The sequence below is a fragment of the Falco cherrug genome, chromosome 9, assembly GCF_023634085.1.
Source record: "Falco cherrug isolate bFalChe1 chromosome 9, bFalChe1.pri, whole genome shotgun sequence".
NCBI classification, from domain to species: domain Eukaryota; kingdom Metazoa; phylum Chordata; class Aves; order Falconiformes; family Falconidae; genus Falco; species Falco cherrug.
In genome coordinates this window covers 30,957,076-30,981,964 of record NC_073705.1, presented here as the reverse complement: position 1 = coordinate 30,981,964, position 24,889 = coordinate 30,957,076, and the positions used below count along the sequence as shown (strand labels likewise).

The 24,889-nt window shown below is 37.7% G+C and overlaps 1 protein-coding gene across 10 annotated transcripts in view; it reads right to left on the bottom strand.

The window, feature by feature from the left end:
* Window positions 1-24,889, bottom strand: part of EXOC6 (exocyst complex component 6) — a 96,238-nt gene that overhangs the window by 12,187 nt on the left and 59,162 nt on the right. For all 10 annotated transcript variants that reach the window (XM_055721499.1, XM_027803823.2, XM_055721501.1 and 7 more), the window contains 2 exons: window positions 22,127-22,268; window positions 14,132-14,205 (listed from right to left, as the gene is read on the bottom strand). In XM_055721499.1, the coding sequence (XP_055577474.1) occupies window positions 14,132-14,205; window positions 22,127-22,268 (216 nt within the window). The remainder of the gene's footprint in view (window positions 1-14,131; window positions 14,206-22,126; window positions 22,269-24,889) is intronic.

Here is a 24,889-nt window from a genome sequence, read left to right as displayed (position 1 = left end):
TAAGCCACTGCATTAAAAACGTGCCTTTTTTTTTTTTTTTTTTAAAAGCACTACGCATTTAGAAATTGTGCCTAAATTGGGGACATTTAAATGCTCACAAGAATGAAACGCATTTACATTTAAATGTTTCCATCTGTTTCAAATTTGTAAGTGAAAAATCATATATTTCATTATCATGAATGCTGGGATACAATCTTTAACACATTCATAATGTAAAATGTATAAATTCAGAGATTATGACAGCTGAACCACTGGGAACTGTTATTATGTCAAGAAAAAACAGAAGGTATTTGTATTCAAATAAACCCATTACAATCTACATTCTTCCAAAGGGCAGAATTATTTCCTAAAATCTGGACCTTGAGGTACACTTTGAGAGATGCCTGGTCCTGTTATATTCATGAGCAAGCCCAAATACATTTTTTATTCTTTGGCAGTTCAAATGAACTTAGGCCTGCCTATAAAATAACATGCTTGCTATTGAAGTCACATGAAAAAGCTTGTTGTTGTTACTATAACCAGAAAAACACTTGTAATGTATAATTTTTACAAATCCCCTTAAAACTTCAAGGAGCTCAAGATGTATCATCTGAAGAAATTCACTAAAAAACAGTCACTGAGGCAAATATAAACAGCTAGGCCCTACGAAATACACAATATAGCAACAAGTAATATGTCTTCAAAGAAGATTTGTTTAATTACAGTGCAAATGTTTATTATGAAGCGTGGTGTTGTACATCATTAAAGAATAAGCTGGACTAGTAGCAAAAGAACAGTCTTTTGAGTCTAGAAACAGGGAAGAGTTTGAAAAGCAGGAGCCTGGCAGACAGTCAGGCTCCAGAGGGCATGGGCTTGGGCCAAATTGCTCCTGTCAAGCCCGTTAGCCTGTACACGAAGTCCCTTTAGACAAAGCATAAAACTATGTCAATGGTAAAATTTGTGTGGATTAAAAACTGTGTATTATGCAATGGTCAGGTCATTCAGCTGTTTTTGTTTTTGAGCTTCTGATGCAGAGGCGTACATGCTCAAACAGCACACAGTGGTGACAAGTACAGCCCTCCAGAACAGGACATCTGCCTCTGACCTGAATGAGACTTTGAAAAAAGAACTTCAGCTGTCAAAATTATGAAGCATTTACTGTCCCATAGATAAATTTAAGCTGTCATTTTATTTGGCTGCTGTTTTTTTCTTTTAAACACAGGTTTGCCAGTAGTACTTAATGACATTTACTAAAATCATTACTAATTTAAATGGCAATTTTTACACTTCAGTTTATTTAAACTTATATTTTCTATAAGCCGTTTTTTCAGCTGCACAAGACTTGTAACAGGCTTGCTTTAAACTATTTGCTCATTTACAAAATAATGCCATAAATAGCACGTGATGTGGCACAGTACCTTAAAATAAGTTTCTTGGGGATTAAAACTGTATCATTTGTCTCAAGCCTTTCTGTAAAAATCCATTTGAGGTGTTTCACTAAAAAGATGTATTCAGAATTTTCAAAATCCTATGTTAAAATTAGATTTTAACCACCTCTGATTTACAGAAGGTGGGACTAACTAAAAGTCATCTAACTTGGTGTAACTGGAATAAAAAACACATTCACTTCAATTTCTATACTATGTTCTGGAACTGAACACTCTTGTCCCTTCTGCCATATTTAATACTCTAGCAGTATCCATGTAACATTAGACGCCTGCAGTTTCACCAGAGGTCAGTATATATACTACACCACATAAAGTCATTAACTGACAAATGCTGTTTTGAGCTAACTAATCCAAACTCTCCTTGTCGACATGCACATCTAATCTATAAAATCAGGCTGCTGTACCCTAGAACTAAACATCCGTAGTGGTCTGCCCAAGTATAATTACAACTCCAAGTTTTCAGTCCAATTACTTCTAGGATTGAAGGAAGGAGTTTTAGAAACATGGCCCTGGTGTGCAAATGTAAACAGGTGCCTATCAGAAGACAAGTAAGCATGGCACAGCTCCACAGCTCAGCCTTGTGCTCACAAAGGAGATGAAGACTTCAGCTCACAGAACTGACCCAGGAAGCTGCCAGCTTGGCTACTGGGAATTAGCAATTCAGTGGCAACAGGATATCTCCTTCTCCTAGCTTTCCATTTATTTCTTGTCATATTCTGACTTGGACCAAAACACCAGAGGTGTTTTGTGTAAGTAAGAAAAATACTGAAATTACATTGTTACAGAGATTGAGGCTTCCAGCCTAACAGGAGGATGAACATTAGGTCTATCAGGTTTATGAGAATCTCTTCAATCTGCAGCATTTGTTCTCCATAAGGGTCCATGATCTCTAGTGTGCACTATGAAAGACATCTCTACTGAGGTAACCTGGGGTTCTGGGAGGTAGGGGAAAATAGTCTGTTTCAACACAACAGAATAATTATTTTTTAATCTATAACTTTTTAGTTTGGTTTATTTTTAAGATTTGTGTGGTTCTCAAAAAGCTGCAGATGTAAAATAAATAAATAAATCAATAAATCTGTCTCAGTGCTCCAGATTCTTCTCTTAGGTGGCCATCAAAGCCCTCAACACTTTTTTATATACAAGGCATCTCTCTGAAAAGCCTATGGAGGAAGCAGATATAAATATAGCAACTGTTCAATAAAGTACCTCAGCTGATCTTGAGTGCTGCATTAGAATATGTGGAAAGTCACTGAAATCTAAGATGTAATAGGCCAGAAACCGGCATAATTTTCTTTGCATCCAGAAACAAAAATCTAATGCAATCCATAAGGCACAGACACAGATGTGCTCGTCATGAGTTTACTGTAAACAGATAGTTATTTCTTCCCAAGTAGTGCATTCAGGGTATGGCTGCATAACCACCCTCCATAGCAGATGAAGTTACACCCCTTAGGGAAAGCTATACTAGACCTGGGAACCACTGGACAAGGAATTCCACAATCAGTAGCTCAGGAATGTAAATACAGACAAGTTAAAAGCAAAGCCATAATCACTAGACAGAAGTTTCATATTCTTTCCCAGACAACCTTCACTTTCTTCTTCAGCTACTACAAGGTGTTTACTTCAACATTTGTATCTATCAAATTAATCTAAAAGTGTTTTAGCAAATACTACAGCCCATATAAAATACTGGTACTTGATTTTGCTTTTCTTGTCTAGATAGCCTGGTTTAGCAAAGGCTTCTGAGCCCAGGAAGTTGCAGTAACTAGAAACCTGGACAACTCAGAATTTGTCTTTAGTGGCCTTTTTGCAAAAGATATTACTTCTCCTGCTGCTACATTTGCAAAGAGATGAGGAAAACCCCTTTCTGCTTAATGTCAATAGTTCAATTATTACTTCTTTTCTATGAAAAACATCTTCAAGAAATTAATTCCTCTTAGAAGTTAATCTTTTTCCTTTAGAACGTGCCTTTTCTCCTCAATTCTCAGGTGACAGTATTTTCTTAAAATGTTTAATCTGAAAAATTACTTGTTACAGTTGCTCTGGAAGACAGAATAGTTCCAAACTATGTAATAAGTAATTTGTAATAATTACTCTTCCCATTTTAGCTCCAACAGATCCCAATATAGATGGAACTTTTACTGAGTAACGCTGGCACAATTCAGCCTCTAATGCCTCCTGCAATTTGAAAACCTCTTCCTCTGATTTTACTTGTCACTTTGAAATGTTATCCCTTTCTGGTGAGTAATCCTGTGCTAGATTCTTTTGCTTCTTAAACGAACATTATTCTCACCCTTTATTGACTGACCACATCTATTATCACATGTAAGCAGTGTTAATCCTCTAGTAATTAACACCCTTATTAAAGTAATTTTAACTCAAAGAAGTTTAAATCACATTATTGGTTTTATTTAATTAAGCTACAGGGACTGTTTTACACTGTCATTTGAGTTTTTAGCTTGTGTCTTTTCAATCTACCAGTTATGCAGGTTCCCCCTGCCCCCACTGTTACCTGGGTATCATTCAATATTACTCTGTTTCACTGTGAACTTTTTAAACTACTATCCTCTATGTCAATGCATGCAAGAGTTAGACACTACAATGAACATATTACCGTTCCCAAAACTATCATTTGGATGTGCATTTCAACTATATTATTAAATCTATCCTTCCACAGGGCTCAATATCTTGTTAGTGCTTAAAATGAAAGAGCCACTTTTAATGCCCTTCTCACACACCCTAAGCAAGGGCAAATATTTTTATTTAAACTTTAGACTGGCGAAAAGAAGAAACTGAATGCATTGAGTTGTGCCACTTAAAAAGGCTGGCTCTGCATTTTTTCAGGTTACTTCGAAAATAAGTCAGGTTTTAAACCTGCATTTTTTGGTGTGTATCTACTGTATGTTCCTTTCTATGGGAAAATATCCGATGGCCTATGTTCTCTTACAGATCTCGGGTAAGATACTCAACTGATGTTTTACACAGGCTCAAAAGATGAAAACTGTCTTCTGGTTTAACTGCATCATGTTACACTGTGTACTCTGGAAGAGTGTGGGCTAATTGTGTGTCCTCTGGAATGATTTCCTGGAGGCACACCACTGAAACCGGGAAAGCTTCGCTCTCCTGGGAATAAGGCAACCTGATGGTTTCATGGCCTTTATACACCATTAACTTGTACTGAAAGTCCTTTCTTTCCTTTGGGTAAAAACATCTCTTCAAATTTCTACTGTTTAAAAAAGAAATGTTCTTAATGGGTCTCAGCACAAACCATGGAAAATGAACATAGAAAGAAAAGGATAAGAACAATGAAGTCAATTTATAGACAGGAACTTTTTGTCCTTCATCCCGTATCTTTACATTGTTCTTTTCTCCCCCTCATCTACTGCTTCCGTCTATTAATCTTTTGACTTCCCCCCAGCCCCTTCCCGTTGCTTTGTATTTCTGTTCTTACTCCTCCTTTTTTCTCCCACTGTCACTCTTTCTATGATTGCAGGGTGTTCCAAGTTGCACTGCTCCTTTGCTACTAATGCTCTAGGTAAAGTCCTCTCCAAGAGTTTTTCTTTAGGTTCTAAAAAATAACCTATATGTGAATCTTCTATGTAAACTTTATTTGTTATTTCAATATTCTTTAAATCAGTGCAACTTGTAAGATGACAAATTGCTCCAGACCTGACACACTCACAACAGCCATATATGTTAACATGGTACAAGCCAGTATGATATAAAACGGTGTCTAAGAACATGCTGGTTCAGCCATACTGCTTCTAGTACAATTAGTTCATCTAATTCAGAAACCAGTTATTTACATAACAGTACAAAATTAAATAATTTCGTTTGCCACCTGTTAGTATCTTTGTACTAACAGAAAGAAAAAAAGGGTTTCATCTCCCAGATTTCACTGACTGAGTGGAGGCAGTCAGATAGTCAGAATAATATTTTTTCATTTGTATTTCTGCAGTGCTAAAACACTCAGCTGAAAATCAGTGTCACATTATTGTACCTACTGTACAAACACTTTCGAACATACATCTTTTTTAATAAGACACTATGATCCAAATGAATAAACACTCAGCTACATTTCATTTACTCAAGTCCTTGCCTTACTAAGTCTATGTAATTCCTTCCTTGTGTTGTTACTGTTCTGAAGCAGAGAACAATTCTTGTTTTCTCATTGTAAAAGATTCCTTTGATTTTACTGGACTTTACATTTGCCCTATAGTGACTTCCAAAGAAGAGACAGACTAATTTTCTTTTTCACAGCAGAAACTAGCAAAAGGAAAAAAGTGGCATATTGTCACTGCTGCCTGTGATTGACAGATAACTGAGGGAAGAAAAATGGAACCTAAATATATCAATGCGACTGAAAAAATACTGAAGGCAAATCTGTAGGCTTAAGGGTTTAGTAGCGTTGCCCAATACAAACCACATACCAGTGATACTACCAGCTTAGCTAAGGCTGGAGGATGTATGCAATTTTGGGGTAGAAATTACTGAACACGCTAATACAGCTACCAGTCCCACGGCTCCCTGATGGGACACCAGGAAGCACAGATGTTAAGAGAATACAAATAATAAGTAATTTGAAGGAAAACAGTAATTTTCTTCTCCTGTGTTGTTCAATTAACGATGCTCGTTCATTACTCATAGGAGCCACATACCACCCGCAGGATTCAGAGGGAGTCCTGTGGAGCTGAGGGCTCCAAAACTGAACTCCATCCATCAGCTCAGGGCTACAGAAGGGCCCAGACACAATGCCAGAGATCCTCCAGCAACAGGCTGTCAGCAGGATGACAATGGCTTCATATAATGTATTTACAAACTTGAGGGAAGTCAGGCACCCAAACCTTCCTTCCTTGCATTTACATAATTTCTTACATGACAAAGATAAAGGCGAGGATCAGATGGGGCGCAAAACTGCTAGTAGAAGAAAACTGGAATAACTGAATGATTCTGAAGAACTTCCACTGAATGGGATGTATATCAGTGACTCAAAGAAAGGGTGAGTAGGATTTTACAAATATAGGCATGTGGATCTATTACTCCTAATTCAAGAAAGAGATCTGTTAATTGAGAAATTATTTGAAAGTGAAACTTCTGAAACTTTTCTACCAACAGGTCCTTCTGCAAAATAATAAAACCTCCAGATAAAACTTATTTATTGTCTCCTCTCATAATGTCCTTGGAAATGGCTGCTTCATAAATAGTCTCCCAGACACGTAGCATGCCAGTTATTGAAGAAATGTAGTATCTTGCCCAAGAAAAGTGAAGCCTTTGGGTTCTGGCCAGGTATAAAGTCAGGGTATAAACGGAATATGTACTTCAACTACCAAGGATACAATTTTAGGGCCAACCAGGTCATGATCTTACAGGAACTTCCTCTGTAACTATGGGATGAGCCTTCTTGAACAGAAAGGTTTTCTACAAATACGAAGTTTTCATCATAACAATAGCTCTGTAGGTTTTGAATTAATTAAGTATTTCTAAACCTGTTCTTGTGAAAGTACTCATGACTAAGAAGAGCTGAAACCTGATTAAATGTGACAGCTAGTAATACTTCGATAGGGACTCAGACATGTCCATCTAAATAGTCATGACAGCAGCTTTTGCCTTTTTTTTGGTAATAATCTGCTTTGATCAACCCCTTTGGTTGTAACTCTTAGTAATTTCTATGATGGTAATATTTAGAAGCTGGAACTCCCCTGCACTGCTCTAAGAAGTGCAGCTGAAACACTTGACATGATAAATGAGATCAATAAATGCCATATCCTGTCTCAGTTCCAAAAATTATAAATTCACCTAACAACAAAAACCCCCTTCTTCTTCAACTAAGGCTTACGTCCTTATGCTAAGGCTGTTATCTGCAGGTCTCTAAGTCAAGCTGAGCCAGTGCTTCACAAATTCTGTCATTTTCTAAATATATAGTACACATTTCTTGTCAGCTCACCTAATTCTTGTGTATATCTGGTTCAGTAAGCAGAGACCTAAGAGGACTGTATCCTTTAGATGAACTAGCTTAAAGAAACAAGAAAATTATTTTCTTATTTTTTATAACCTCCATGGTTGAGGTACCTACAGCATTCTTTACTGTCAATTAGGAGATGCCATTCAGTTTGTGCACAACAGACTACGTGGTGAAAGGTATAATGCTTAATCTACTACACTTTCCTCTGGAGGAACTGGTACAGTTTTGGCCACAGATGGAGTACTGTATCTTGTAGTTAAATGGCCATATGAGTATCATCTTCGTTAAGTAAGGTATTGATAGGGCTACTGAAGTGAAGTAACAGCATCTGTACACTGAGTTTTTCAAACCTGTTTTCAGGTATGCCCCCTCACTGTCAGTAAGCAAGGATCTAGAACAAAAACTTGGTATGCTACTGGCATGTTTTTTGCCCTTCTCTGCTGGAAAGCGGGCATTCAGATGTTGAACTAGATACAATCTGTCATGCACTGAATTTGATGAATGATTTATGTCCCAAAGAACATGCATCTAATACCTGGCACGTGTGCTCCTACTTCCTGGCAGTAACAGGGTAGAAATACCTACTGCCAGGAAATGACTGACTTGCCATCCTGCTTTGATTCTGCAAATCCTTATCAAGATAGTGTATCCAAAGCCCTGCTTGTTTCCGACCTCCCGCTGCTAATTTCTGTGCGTTTGTTTCCAAAGCTTCCTAATTCTTACCAGCTGGCAGGTATAAATCCCATCCCGGTAATGAGCTGGCTTGTTTCTGTGTACAGAGCACTGATTGAGGTCTTCCTTGCAAATATCTATACACACAACTTGTGATCTGAGACTACTGTGATTTACCTACAGGCTTCACAGAATTTAGTTGAAAGGGAGAAATCAAAGGTAAGACGTTTCATTGGGGAATATAAGTGCTTACATCAAATCAACATGTTTGTGTGAAGAATTCCCATTTACCTGTAAGAATGTAGTACTCTGAAAAGACATTGTGTGTCCCCACAAGCTGATAACGTACATTTAGCGTGCTAAACACTATACTCAAATCCTATACTAAAAAAACTGTCATCTTGAATGCAGGTATGTATGTATACGCATGCTACCCCTGTATGATGCAAACACATGAGATATTGAGCCTTTAAGTGTCCCTGTTGTGCTCACAGTGTGCTTCAAGCCCTCCTGCTTTAGTGCAGAGTCAGTTTACGGAGAAGGGGAAGGCCAGTAAGACTGTTGCTTTCCTGCCCCAGCAACGTGAGGATCTATGGTCTGAAATCCAGCGAGGTGCAACTCCTGTTTTGTTGCTGTCTGAAATCTGAGCTCCTTTCTTTAGCTGAATAAGCAGCATTGCACTGAAAATCAGAGAAGCACAAATCCCATTACATAGCACCCCCAGGCTGGGCTTCATGTTACAGATGTAACATGCTCCTCTGCTTGTTCAGAGAAGCTAGGGAGTGCATGGCATGGGGAAAGGGATCAGTAAGCATTGTGAAAGAGCCTCTGTGAAGATGAAAGTCTCAACAACCATTTCCCTCAGGAAGCGAAAGATGAAATATTCTATACTACTTGCTAATTAAAAATTCAAACTGTTGTCTTATGAAAAAGAGGTTTACTTTTATCTTTAAACTCTGAAGTTTTTAAGAGTTTCTCCTAAACATACTGTTAGGGATTTCTCCCTCTTGGAAAATCCTGATTTTTAATTGATTTTTTTTTTTTCAACTCAAGACTCTTCTCTGGAGTAGAGGCTGGGGGGGTGTACCCTACTAATTTCAAAGTCCAGGCACTGTGTGGGCTGGCAGCCTGTGAAGGAAGCCACAGCACACCTTTAGAGCCCTCGACCTCCGAGAGTGAGTGGTGAGCAAGTTTGGCAACAGGCTGCAACTTATTCTCTGAGGTCTACTGAAGGGCTCAGGAGCGTTCTCCACAGGAACACAGATGGGGAAAGCTTCGGCATGCTGCATGTTGGGGGAATCGGAGACAAGCCAGAGCTGAAATGCAGTTCCTACCACAGGAAATTAATTCAAATTAAACACTGCAAAGAAAACAGTGGGGAAGACCAAGCTGTCAGCCTGCCTTTAGTGGCAGACAATCCTGTGGCTGGGATTGAAGCCCAGTGATCTGTTACAGTTCCTACATATAGTAAGTTACTTTTGAGTTTATCAGATGGAAAGTATCCTCTCTCAGTGATGAATGAGAAGCAAAGAAGAAAGAGGAGGACTATATTAAGTACTAGCAAAAATTTTCTCCTTCAAATAAACTTACATCTGTCGCATGCAACACTACAGTTCAGAAGGTTAGCACTATTTCTCACCAACAATATGCCAGAAAATACATTACCAAGTAAATGGACAAGCAATCCAAGAAACTATCAATGTAATTTCCATTATGCTTTGAATCAGAAGAAAATGTATTATGCTCTTAAATATCAGGTATCGATTTTTAGAAGGAATACATATTGTACGTTACCAATAACTTGAGCTCATAGAAGTGCTTATCCACATGCTTATTTACAGACAGCAAACAAAAGCCTGTCAAAAACATATCTTCTAATGTTTCCATGGCACGTTATATATTAATCACATTAACTGCACTATGATTTTATGCCTAATTTCTCTCTAATGCTAGCAAAACCCAGAAATTGCTGAAAATCTTTTGAGAATTTTTTCCCATACCTATGCAGAATTTATGGACCTTGTGGTTCACAGCCCTTGGTCTCCCAGACTAGGGGACACCACTATCAGACTTGCAAACTCTATGTTGCCATGTGGATGGAGATACTGATATGGTGGTTGCTTAACTCTGGGATTGCCAACAGCACCTGATTACGGTCACTTGAGATGGCTGTCCCTGTTGCAGGATCAGCACTGACAGCAACTGGAGGATGTTAACGTGTACATAAGCGGCAAAAGAACACAGATGAGACACAGCTCTCCTCACCCCTGGCAAAAGAAGGAAATTCCACAATCATCAAGCTAGTTGAGTACTTGTCTGAGATCAGACAGTAGAGGAACAAGGCCTGTTTAAAACTGAAGTAGTGCTTGGGGTGGGGAGAAACACTAGAAACAACTTGTGAAGTCAAAAGTGAAAAAAAATCAAGCTACATTTGCAGCTTAGGTTATAGCACTGCAGGCAATGATTTGATTTCAAGAATAGGCATTTGTTACAACACAGTTGGTTAAGAATCAGGAAATATGCCGTAGGACAGCAACTGTTGACCTCTCAGGCTACCCACAAGGTTATTGTTCCTGTCCACTACACACTACAACAGCTCTCCAAAGAGCAAGGCACAAATTGTAAGATTCAGGCCTCTTCCTCACAGTTTTTGAGTGTCTAGGACATCCAAGAAACTGCCTGACATTCCAGAACTGTAACTCTAGTCTTTAGGCACTGAAGAATAGATCATAACCAGGACAAAACTAATTCATGTTGAGGCTGAGCTTCCTCAGAGACTAATTAAAGTAGGACGAACTAAAACCTGTTTACTTTTGAAGGTTAATTCCAATTGACCTAGGATCTGAACTGGTAGCAAAATCCCCAGAGTTCATTCCACCTCGCTTTGGGCCACTGCAGTATTTACCCAGGCTCCCTATATAGACAGTAGCAAAAGCTTATCTTCAGAGAGCGATGCAGGCCACAGGAGAGTTGGGTCATCTTCACAAGATGCTAGAGACCAGTCTCTTCAAAGCAGCACATGCCACTTCGATAATCGCCTTGCTGAGCTGGCTGCCTCTCAGTGGCTTTAAATTAAGTGGGGTGAAAGGGTGCGTGTAGGTATGACCTCGGGTCACACAGTAAGACAAATGGCATGAGGCATGACACAATTACTGGAGCTGTAGAGAACCATGAATCTATCCCAGTTTTCTTAGCAGTTGCTTGCTGCTTTAGGAGCTGCTAAACTAGCTGGAGTTGCAAGTTTATAGATGACCATGGCCATGTGATTCTCTATTAGTATGCACTATGTATGATTAGCCAAACACACCGAGTCACCTATGTAAGACACTGAGATACTATGGTTATGGGAACAGCACAAAAATCTTTATCGACTTGGGTTTCTACAGAGCTTCCTGCTACTAACTGCTCTTCTCAGAAGCAACTCTTTCTCATGCCAACTGTTTCTCTGTTTACTATTCTATGTCTGTGGAAGGAAGGAGGAGAGAAGTGGGCTTGCGGGGGACAACATGCTGTCCACACGTTGTCTTCAGGGAAAGACAGAGGATCAGGAATGGTTAAAACAAAAATATCTACGGCAATTATTTACAAAGCTGCTCCTCTCTCCATGGCAATCATGCAAGTGTAGCTCTTCCCTCTCTTGTCTTCCAAATTGGCTCCTTGTAAGCGACTTCTTTAGTAAAATGCGCTACAATATTCTACTGTCCGATCCTCATTAATCTTACACGTTGCCCTAGTACAACAGAGAGAGAGTAAGCCGTTGTTGAGATAACTGGCTTCCATTAGCAACCATGTGATTGGCAGGACGATAAAGTCTTTTCCCTTGCAGGTCAGCTGCTTTTTAAGAAGAGGGCAATCCTGCTGATCCATCTTTTAGCTACAGTCTCTCACTGAGTCCCAAATCTCCTGCCTTTTAGCTTTGATATGGTTCAAGCTTTTCCCCTTGTATCAGCCCCTACCTGTCATCAGCTCCTCTGTACCAAACAGCCAATATCAGGAGTTTGACCTCAGGGCACAGTCCGGGTGGGCAGGTAAAACCTGACCACTGGACCTACTTCCTTATCTTTCATATCCTGCAATTCATGAAGAAGTATCAAATTCAAACTAAAAAACAGAAGCATGACCTTTTATAAGAACCTTCTGAAAAAGGCTCTGTTGCCTTTCTAAGTATTCTTGAAAAGAACTGTCATCCGCTCTATTAAGATAGAAATGGATCACAAATAAGGAAGAGAGGGAAAACACTGCATGTCCTTACTAAATGGTAAACATTTTTAATGTGTGCTTGCAATACCTTTTGGTGAGGCATGCAATAATACAGTAAAAACAAAACAAATACACTAGAACTATTCTACATCTACAAGCTCCAGTTGCAACCCAATAAAGAGAGTTGCCTAGACTTTTGCTGTTTATAAAGTATCTGAAATCGATTAGATTCACATGGCATACAGAGCATCCTCTATAAAGCATTACCTACATCAAAAGAATTCTAAATATAAGTTGCTAACATAAACTGAGAGCTATCATAATCAACATAATCCCTATTTATGTGACATGCTCGACAGTTGGTGCTTAAAACATACAAAAATATTATTTATTTCCTGTAGCAAGTATGTACACACCCTGCCCTCCTGCATAGCTGGAAATCATGTTTTCCCTTGAAACAAACATGGGCTCTGCAAGGATTTATACCATTAGTTAGACGACAGAAATGGTGCCAAAATCTCTCAACATCCTTTCCCTTCAACTAAACAGACTTAGTACAAATTGGAAGATGTTTAGTCACTTCTAACATTGACAATAAAAGGAGAATAAAAAAGAATCCAAATGAGGAAGGCTGCTAGTCAAGGCAAGACTTGTGGTATTTGAAGTCTGGCAGAGTGCATCTTTACATACTGAATTCTGGAACGCCTAATGTACTGGTATCACGTGAACAAATCTTATGGTCACGATTCTATATTCTCCTCACGTAGACCACGCTTATCCCATTGTAGATATTGTGCATTGTTGTATTACTGTGAGGATGTGACAGACATCTTTACCTTTTAACTTTTTCATTTAAAAAGACACTCTAATCACGTCATTTCTAACTATTATGAGAAACCAGCATACTTTTGCCTCAGGAATTTTCCCTTGTGAAATTCTTTGTCATAATCTTGCTGTGAAAAACCTACTAAGCTATTAAAAGCAAAAATGTTCTTATTTTATAGATAATTTGGTATGGAACTCTTTCTACATTTCTCTTCTGATGACTGACAGGCTCATAATGGTGCTGAAAAATATCACGAACACGCATAGAAAGCTAAAGACCCTCCATGCGCACTTATTTATTCATTTCACTATTTAAATGACACTTATACTTGCAATTTTGTGAAATAAATCCTTTCTAAAAGCTTACTTCAAGTATGAAAAGTTTTTGAAAAGTAATTGCTACAGGTGGATACAGGATCAGAATTTACAGAGAGCAGGGAATAGAAATAACTACGTGAAAATAAGGTAAGTAGATTTTAGTCTGGAAAAACCTTTCTTTCAGCAAGAACCGTGGAAAAGTGCTTCCAATATTCAGGCATTTAAAATTAGATTTGATATAGAATAAAGATCAGCCAGTTGGAATAAAGCTGCTTTCTAACAGTTTAAAAGTTAAAAGAATTCTATGTAACAAATTAAGGAAAGGAAATGCTAAATAATACCATGCTCGAATCTGCTCTCCAGGGAGTAGTTTTGTAGACAGGAGCAATTGCTCAGAATGGAATCTGGCCAGCACACACCAGGGCAACATGTACACTCTTGCAAAAAGGCGTCACAGGATCTTTACAAAATTGTCAGGACCAGAATTCAATCTCATAGCCACGCAACAGTACCACCAGTAGCACAGTGCCCCCTAACAACACATTGGAGAAACAGTTTTATCCTAAATTACAGGGAATAGTGCCACTAATAACACTTCAAATAGCTGCTTTTCAAAACTAATTACATGGGAATGCAAAAACATGAAAGGTTCTTGAATTTAATAACTTCAGCATTGGTCAAAAGGGGAAATTAGTAGGATAAAAAACAACAACTAGTGTCTTACTTGTCTGAGGTCGATGAAAGCTAACTGCAGGGTGTCTCCCTGGAATCCTGGCACAGGCTCAGAACTAGCAAACACTGCAAAGAAAGTTTAAAAATATTACAGATGTAGAGTTGGTAAAAAAAAATCGAACAGAAAATCAAGCTCTATGCAATATAAATACTAGCTAGTATTAAAATGAAACTAGTTTGACTCACAAATAGATTAAACTGAAATAGATTAAACTCACAATGATCAAAACCAAACAAACTGACGGACAACTTTCCCATCTTTTCTCCAATCAACCCAAAGAATAATAGCTTTAGGAGTATTATTAAGAATTCTACATAAAATTCTAATCCAGTAGTAATGCTACAACCACAGAAGCCAACACCTTTTTTTGGCCTGAGGTGAATGATTACCGAAGAATTTCAAAATAATACCAATTCATGCTGTCAACATATTTTCAAACATCTGCTTCTGTTACAGCATCCGCACTATAAAAACCCCACCTCCAGCCAAACACCAATAAAAGACAAACACTAAGGTGGGAGTTAGTTTAATGTATAGATGACAGGTGGAAAGCTCTACGTGCCACAGTCAGAGCAGAGCTGAAATACCCATCCACATCTTTTAACCAGCCTATCAGTAACAAAACTCTGCTCTTTTTGAACCCCAAAATCGGCTGTCAAAATTGGAAGGCAAAACTATATTCAAAATACAAAAAAAATACTGAAATGAAAAAAAGGCAGCTATTTGTTTAAATCAGGAAACTATCAATGATAGTCAAACTTAAATATAAATATACTTTTTGTTGTTCTTATCCCAGTCACGTTAGTAACAAAGAAACTTGCACAAACACCCACTGCCTCACATCCCCACTCAAGTTAGACATCTTATTTCAAATGAGTTTAAAAGAATTTTTCTTTAGTTAGATCCCTTAATAAAACAAAGTAGATATTACTGTAATAGTTTTCGAGAGGTATCATTTGAGGCACTGAAAGGTAACTTTTTTCTCAGTTTGAGAAACAGGTCATTCAATGGTAGAGGAAACAGAACATATGTATCAAAAATATTTCCACATCCAGTACTCAACTCTACTGTGCCACATGGAATCCTACTAACATTTAAAAGTAATACAAAATCCTTAATAAAATTTTCTTTAATGGCTAGTTAGAAAATTTGGATCATTATGTGAAAGTAACATCCAGAAAGACATCGGTGTCCGAGCTAACATGATGGTAAAATAATGGGCTCAATCATTTACTTCTGAATGTATAGTTTCAGCCTAAAGCAGACTAATACGAATTTAGATAGACTAGTCACAAGTCTAAAAATTATTATTTTAATGGTATGCAATTGTAAATGAAAATAAAAGATTCTTACTTAAGTGGTACAAGAAGCTGCTAAGACCATCTCAGAGTACCTAAGAACAGCTTAACAGTAGATGAATATAGTATCCAAGTAGTAGCTTTAGGGATAGAGGCAGAATTTATTACTTGTATTATAGTACCGCAAATTTTTTTATGGACAGTCATGTAAGAGGAGAATTAATTGATTGGAATATGACTTGACTCTTTGTCAGTCAACTAAAGGAATAAGCAATAGCAGTCAAACTCCCTAGGGAGAACACTGCAATGTCACAGAAAAGTATTGGTAACAGCTGGGAAATGCTCACCAATTACTGCATTCAAGCCTGAATTTCAAATTGTCTGGTTTTCCTACTTTATAAGTAACGCCAACGTTCTAGGGGAGTTTTCAGGGAGTTTCAATCTACCACAAAGATGCTTTTCTTAATTAAAAAAGATGGCCAATAAAAGACAGTAGAAAAAGCGTATCTTAAACCCACCATTTTATGGAGAGAGTTTGCTTAATAATAAACTCTTTAAAAGCAGCAAAGAGAAAACAGTCTGTACAAGCACCAACCTGCAGAAAACCAAAACAAGTCCAGGCCTATGAAAGCAGCCTTCTGAACACCCTAGGCTAAAGGGCTGGGTGTCTCCATCATGTCTTCTGCAGGTATTTCACAGCCACTGGGAGGGACAGACAGGCCTATGACACTGGCCCCTGTGGTCAGCCAAACATAGCGTGTAAATTGGGAACACCATCTTATAGCAGGGCATTCTTAGCAATGCCCCATAGCAAACAGCTAAAAAGAGATACATGGGTTGAGGGTAAGCGTGTGCTGGTCAGAAGGGGTCTTCTCTCCATCCCCTGAACAAGGAAAGAGAACCTGTACAATTCTCGAAAGATAAAGGCCCCCCTGTATCTGATCCTGTGTAACTTCCCGTTCACACACAGTACACTGAGACCAGCTTCCCCTGCTAGAATCCAGCCTCCTCCAGCCCCTCCACAATGGTAGCACTGGGAGAAGGCAGCTTTACGGCAAAGGAATGGTTACAGAACTGAAAAGTGTGACCTGCAGCAAAACTTTTCAGTTAGCTAGTGGCACTTTATACTTTGCAAGATACCTTCCTACAGCGGGATACTTTTACAGGCCACAGGGCAAATTTTTGCATCCTTTCTGCAGCTCATCAGGCTAACACAGTTTGGAATTTATCCTAATGCATTAAATAATGGAGTATGGTTTAGCTTCTCTGCATAGTACCTACTACCATTGCAGCTACAGAACAAGAAACACAAAAGGTGCCAAACTTAATTATTGTATAGGCTTTGCTCTCTTCACAATTTTATGCTACGAATGCATTTACAACACCATGGACACTCATTATAGCACAAGCATTTATTCTCACATTTGGGTCATTTTTGACAGATGACTACAGTAGAATTTGTTTCACTATTACAATTTCATGAGTTCAAAGGGCAAAAAGATAATCTACTTACGGTAACGGTCAGACAATTCCCCCTCCGCCATCAGCTCAGAGCTTTTAAGTTTTGCTAACAATTTTTAAAAGCTAATTAAATATTTTCTACTGCACAGTGTTTTAGGAAGATACTATAAGAACAGGATTAACATTCTTAATGTCTTTGTCCTAAGGGTCCTTTTCCAGATAGTAATGAAACATTGTCATATATACATCTTTTAAAATATTCACCCCCTACATTCATTCTAGACTTAAAGAGGATTTGGAGGGGTAGGGGGCTGGTTCGTTGGTTGTTATAGTGTGCGTAAGAGCATTCAGGAATTTTATAATGTATGAGAATGAAATGCAAAGATCACCATTAAACTGTCACACATAGGGGCAAACAACTGGCTGCCTGGCAGTTTGAGTCAGAAACGTCAATGTTTTCAGGAAAATTAAATGCAAATACACATGACACAAATCTATTATTCACAAGGTTTTTGTAAACATCTTCTTTCCCTGCACTTTGCTGACATTGGGGAGGTAACACATATGCGAGAATGGTAAATTTAAATACTGTAAAGATAACTTCAGCCCATTTTCTTTTGAATGCTTTGATCTTTTCATTACACTTTATATACAGAATATATGTGAACTGATGTATGTATGTGTTAATGGATATCTTAAGGAAAAGACTGTGTCTGCTAAAATGGAATTTAAGACATCTTGACCTGTAACTTGTACTGAATTTCTCACTTCTAGATTTATTAACAGGTCTTTTCATTTTATTCTCTCCAAACCCATCTTTTAGCCATCCTCTGGCTATGCCTCTCTGTTGGTCCTGGAATTCAGTACTTAATTCCTGACAGTTTTGCTGCTCAATGGCAGAAATTAAAAATCAAGACCCAGGCTGTGGATCAAAAGCTACATTAGGACAGTTCTACTTCAGCCTCATAACACTGATTCACAGGCAGGACAGCAAAGCCACAAACGCCTTTTTAAAGGAAGAGCGAAGATTCAGGTGACTATCTCAGCAGCCCAGCTTTGCAGCCACTTTGCAGCCCTGTTGGATGCTCCAGCTGTTCAAACATGCCTGGAGGGGAGCCTTGCTGAGGGAGCTGCCAGCTGGCCGGGCAGCAGCCCCTAGCCCTGCCCCCAGCACCAGCGAGATCTCCCTGCTTCCCTCACTCCCTCGCTGCCATATGTGACCGGCAGATGAAGGATGGCCTCAAGTGAGTTAAGCTAACCTGACTTCCCAGATGGAAGAGGAGGCAGGTAAAATGAGGGGCCTCCAGAGAAGAGTAGAAAGCCTTCTCAAGGAAAACCAGGATTTGGGTTCCTCAGCTTCTGGCATGGCCACCTGAAGGTTACCTTCATGTATGCTCAACAGAGAGCACTTGGGTCAACATCTCCCTTGCTCTTGCATACTGCACCTCTCCATACTTTGGGTGAAAAAGGAGGGACTGGCAGGAAGCCAGTAGGGCTGGTTAGGAAGGTATAGTGCAACCTGCTTTGCGCTAATTCTCCGCTTAGCCATGCTCATTTACAGACAGGACTCGGAACCTTTTCATCCTTGCACAGATTCACGTCTGGGTGAGGAAGGATGCTCACTCAACCACACCGCCTCTTCTGCCAATTAATCCTGTCTCACAACTCACCTATGTTAAAATACATACATTATAAAAATTACACGTAACTCTTCCAGCAGTTAGAATTTCTGACAAGTTCTAATTCCTTAATAAAAATCTGATGTAAGTATCTAGGTCTGGATGGTGTCTCTGAAAAGTTCTTTTTCTAGTACACCTTGCTTGTCATAAAGTGAGCAAAAACCTCCCCTCCCCAACTCATTCCTCTCCTCAGGGCACTGAAATGCAATGTCCAAGCAAAAGACTATTCATTGGGTTTTATTCAATGGGACCTAGTACATTCTATTTTTCTGAATACTGTTGTAAGAATCCCTATTATCCCAGTGGAAGATCACCACTGAAAAGAATGGTGTAAAATATGGAGGTAAAATGCTGTTTTAAGTGATAAAATATGTAGAGGAAGTGGAGAAATACTTCAATTAGAACAGGACAATCTGATATAAATTTGAAAGCTTTTGGAACGTTTTGAAGGAAAATAAAAAAAACTTAGATGCAGAGCAAGAAGATGATAACTTTTTTTATTTTAATAAACCATCAGGGAAGACCACCTGATACCACTTCTCTTCTTGAGCAAAAGTATCAGATATTTCCAGATTTTCTGCTCTGCTTTTTAAAGTTGGGTGCTTTACACAGAAATGCAGTGCAGGACAATGAAATCCCAGAGGTCATCACAATATCACTGCCTTTCCTTCCACCTTCCTTTTTGGAAGTCCACTTATTCTACCTATTTGCTGTGGGTAAGAACTTCAGCACTTAACTGACTTTAACAGATTGCTGCTCATTAACAGATTGGATTGTTGGTTCAACTGTTGATTGCTTTTTAATGGAAAAGAAAAAGTCTGACAAGTAATTACATTTCCCTGCTTTTATTTAGATCTCTTCCAGCTCATATTTGAAAGTATAAAAATGCAATGTTAAAGATCAGAATAAATATCTAGAATATTGCCAAGAATTTTAAAAAATATATCTTCAGATATTCATAACTTTCTACACCTCACATAACTTCGTAATTCAAAATAAATCTGAGTATCCCCCACTGTGTCTATAAGTAAAATGTCAAACCCATGTATACAATACAGTAGGAAACTTCCCAACAGTTGTGAATTACTCGCACACTCTAAGCACTAATTGAAATGTCACTGACGTATCCGTTAATCCCAAAGCGTCAAAGAATAAAGCTGGGGGAGGGTGATGAGCAAGAACATAAATCACAGGCACCACAGTGAGGCCTGGAATGTGTCTGTGATGGACCTTATGAATGAAACCACAACAGCAAAGCAGTCTGAGCAAAATCTTGTGTCAATCCCTTATTCCACAGATTGTAAGATGTCATTTGTTGCAACATACTACTCTGACAAGCTTCCATAATTATATTTAAACTACTCAAAAGGTTTCTGTGCAAAACCAATTTTTTTCTAATATGCTTTAAAAGCTTTGCAAAAAGCCAGGATTAAAGTGTATTCTATTTGCATCTGTACAGCCTATGCTACAAGTTATGCAATGGTGCAAAGAATGCGTTTTTCAGTCTTCAAGTTACTAGTTTTCTGAAACTTTCTCATTTTGGCTGAAGGTTTCCCATGTCCTGTCCATGCTGTATGCTCAGTGTAACAGCTACATATTACAAAATATGTTGTCTTAAGGTTATATTTTAATCTTAAAATAATGAAATGTGATAAAGTTATATGAAATAAAACTCTACCAAGATCTCCTCACTGATGGAAGTTTCCACTGTGCATCAACCCAACATGGTAGAAAGAGTGGTAACAGAAGTTAGGATGGTACATAACAGGACAAAGGCTGAGAAGGAAAAGGTCTGAAAACAACCCAGAGACCAGATGACAGACAGATTCATTGGGACTTCTCATTAATTTACTATGAACATACTGTTCATACTGTGAAAGTCACCTGCAAGGCATGCATTTTATCCCCTGTACCGCTAGAAATTCCTGAGCAAAACAGTGCACTGGTTAATCTACACAGAGTACTGAAGTACTGTGGTGTTCACAGATGGTATTTTAAATATTAGAAGAAAATTTATAGAATATAGAATAATATGGTAGTGGACAAGCTGTCTTTGCTGTTACACTATTAATTTGGAAGGCAGATGACCGTTTAGTGGGTGCACCAATTCAGCTTGTCTAGATGAATGATTACGGTGTCAGTATTATGAATACTACGGAATTTCTGCATTTACAACTGGTATTTTTTCACATCTAGGAAACAAATGCACATACACGTACCCATACCTACCTAACTGAAAAGAACTCTATTAAATTTGCAACATCAAGCGTACTAAGAGTAAACAAAAGTCAAACCATCATCTGTTTGGACAATTTCTTCAATCACGAAACAAACTTTAACGTCATGATTACAAACATTTTTTCAGTTGGACCCTGATAATCCCATCAGTCTATTCCATCCACACACTGGAAAGGCCTTAAGGTTGTGTAACAAAGGACTGTCAGAAAGATGTCTGCTCTACCTGTTACAGAGTTTAGCTGGAATGTAACAAATAAGGCAGGAGAAGGCAAGACAAGTGTATGGTTAAAATGTCAAAAATGCCCTTTAACTGTCCCTGGACTCCCACAAGAAACCTTTGTGAATCTAACCAAATGGCTTGAAAGCAAATTACCAGTTTCCCACAGGTGGCTGCTAATTGAGTAGTCAACAACTTTTTTCATGTGTCCAAACTAAAAACCTCAGGATATGCCTTGCAGAACTGTCCCATTTCACAGCTGTCACCAAAATCATTGAGTTCCATGCTTTAAACCCATAAAGGAAAGATACTTCAAAAAAACAGAGTGTAAGAATTTAAAAATATACACTGAAAAAAATGCTAGTGAGCCTTTTCACCGTATCTCAGTCATCAACTATAAACCAGACCTAAAACCTATTCATGCATGACAACAATGCTACAGCAGTAACTTACTTCATGCAGATTAACAGCTCACCCTCAGTGGTGAGCTCCATGCAAAATATGAGGAAATTAATCCTGCCCTCAGTGCTGGACTGAACCAGTTTTATAAAATAATGTTGATGCCATATTTTGAAAAGCAAGAATAAAAACATCATCTGATGATGAGTACTAAATGAGTACTATTATTCTGCACAGTGAGGAAGGCAGTAGTAGTTCTAGGAGGGAGGAAACCCTAAGTAACAGCACATTTAAAAAATGTATCATAATGAATGAACTCAAGAGGGAAAACTTAAAATTTCACAGACATTTGACTTTTTTTTTTGCTGAACTATAAAAGCCCAATATTTATGTAGTGGGTTTGGGCAATTTTGTACAAGATTATAGTCTTTTTACTGCATATAGTGATTATGATCCCATTAGGAGTAACAACAGATGTACTTCTCAGATACTTGAGTTGAAAAAGTTCCATAAAAAATTTTCCCAGAGATGTTAACATACTTACTCATAAATAACTTCACAAGAAGCTGTACTGTAACATTTTTTTTAAGACAAAACTTTAGTAGATTATGGAAAAAATATCACTATATGACTTAAAGAACTTTTTTGCAGTATTAAGATAGATAGAGAAAGGAATTCTGGAACATCTACTTACATTCACACTGTATCACATCTAAATTAAATTGCTGAATTGCTCCCATGCTTATTTGTTTTAATTCACTGTCCAGTAGCATCTGCATTAGGGATGTTGAAAGATGCTGGCAGGCTGACATGCAAGCTGTCTGGGCCACTTTTCCCTAGTAGAAAGAGCAACAAGTTTTAAGATAGAAACAAATGACACATCATTAAGTAATTGCTTATTGGATTTGATTTTAATATACATTCGAAGACTTAATGATGCAGGACTTAGAAGGAGAAAGATCACACTTGCTGTTATTCCTTTGACCTGTTAGCTTGGTTTCTATTAAATCAATCAGGGTACTAAATTGAATACATGTTAAAGCAACTATTGATATTTCTTCCAGAAATCTAACAGTCTCCAGGGACACAAGGACACTTCCAAAATAATAACAATGTAAGTTGCTCAATAGCTTTGTGGATTTATGTATTTTAATTTGTTTAACCCAAATAGAATGAAAGCAAGAATGCAATAAAAATCAACATGCTGCATGTTTTTAACAACAGTCAGTAAAAAAAACCTCCACAGTTTATACACACCAAAACCAGTGCTTTCAGTTGGGGCATTTCTCATAACAGCTTGTACTAATTATTGGCACTTTAATTGCTTGAATTCCATCTCAAAGCTTGTAGCTAAATTATTTAAAATATTTATGCTTATCCATCATCTTTTCAGGTGTTTAATAAATTAGTGCTGTCAGTAATCAACTACTTACAAAATGAAATACAGCCCTCTGCTGTAGAAAATAGAAATAATTTTCCAACCAGTTTAGTTAGTAGCATTTCTTTTTACATTGTGTATGTAATCGAGACAAATTACTTTCCAAACATGAGAACAAAAAACAAAGCACAAAATCAGACATTAATTTGATAAGCTATTAAAAATTTAGTACAGAAAAAATGAAAGATGTGGAAATTCTGCCTTAAAATTAAGAAAATCAATTAAGACCAGATACTTGATCAGATGGCACCATTCTATTCATAGCTCTGCAATCTTTTAGAGCAGAGTGATCTTGGCTTTCAAATGCAATTATATGAATCTCTGAAGTTTCATGTACTTAAACCATGCTTTTCAACGGATGTCTATGTTACAATATGTATTGAAACAAAGGTAACTATTAACACGCTTACACAAAAGAAATCGTAATTATGTAATACACCCGCTGAAGCACACACCCCTATTGTTTTACATATATCCATCAGTAAAGTGATGACACCTATTTCTCTAAAGCAATGGTTCCCCAGCTGTTTTCTGCAAAGTGAGGTTGATCAAGTCACTGTTGACTCACAGAAACACATACAAGCAATGAAAAATGATAAGGACAGACAGCAGTTCACTGTCCCAAAAAGTTTGGAAAGTTCTGCTCCAAGATCTGAAGAGCCAGATCTTGCCCTTAATAAGACAACTTGCTCATAGCATTGACATTTCATGTTGTACTTCAAAAATTCATTTTTTGTTAAATCATAATTAAAATGTAGACAAGACAATGGAAAGTGTTCACTCTCCTTACGTCACACTGAAACATTAAGTGGCTTTTGCTAATACCTCTTTAGCATTAGGACACCCTGAACTGTTAGGAGCTTTATGTCTAAAATGAGATGTCAGTTTCTTAATTGAAAATCTCAGAGAAACAGATAACACTTTTGACCAAAATAGATGAACTGACAACAAGGAATGTAAGAAACAATGCAAGAACAGCATGCTTAAAAGTCTCCCAAACCCAACGGCAATTACACCGGGAGACATGCAGCTCTATTCCCCAAGCAGAACAATATCAGTATGAAGGGGGGGGGGGGGGGGGGGGGGGGGGCAGTGGGTGGGAGAGAAAGAAAAAGAAAAAAGAAGGAAAAAAGGAGGTGAGAAGGGGAATCAACGTGCCACAATTCATTTAATTGCAGTGTAGTAGGTCTGAAATATTTAATGGAAATGTCATTTTGATTTAATGGAACAACTAGTGCATCTGTTTAATGTACTACTCCATCAAATCAGCTCCATGTCCTATTTATGCTGCCACTGCAATGTAATAAAAGTTCAACCAGATTAATTGGTTATCAAGAAAAATGTTAACATTCAGCTTAGTTTATATGCAAACAATGTGTACTCCTCTTATTTAAAATAAAAAACAGAATTTTGTATTTCTAACAAGCATCTGTAATTAATTGTTATGATCTGGCAAATATCAATAGTACTGGAGCACAAGATAATGGTTACAATACAGAAATGACATGATAAAAGCCACTTGAACTTTAAATAAGTATCGATACATGTATGTTTAATGTTTATTTTTAAATTTCATAAAATGGAAACATCCTAACATTTAAACTATTTCCAACTATGTAACTTGAACTACAGGCTTATTGTTCACATGACATATCAGCAAATAATAGAAGTTTTCTGTACACAGTTTATACTTACTCAATGCAATCACTCCATTTTCTTAAATCTAGAGAAAAAACGAAGCTATGTATATCAATCAAAATGCTGAATTTTAACTGAGAGAAATGTGAGCTTTACTGTTATCCTCTCCAAAATTCAGTGCTTCCCAGTTCAAAATACATTGGATGTACGATATTCAGAAAAGAATGAAATTCAAATTCATGTTTGACAAATGAGATCTGTTTAAAAATCGATCTCTAGATTTCTGCCATCCACTAAGTAGTTCCTTACCATTTTTTCATAAAATATTTTGAAGAGGAAACTTAAGGATTCATGAACATAGCAATAACATATTTCTTTTCC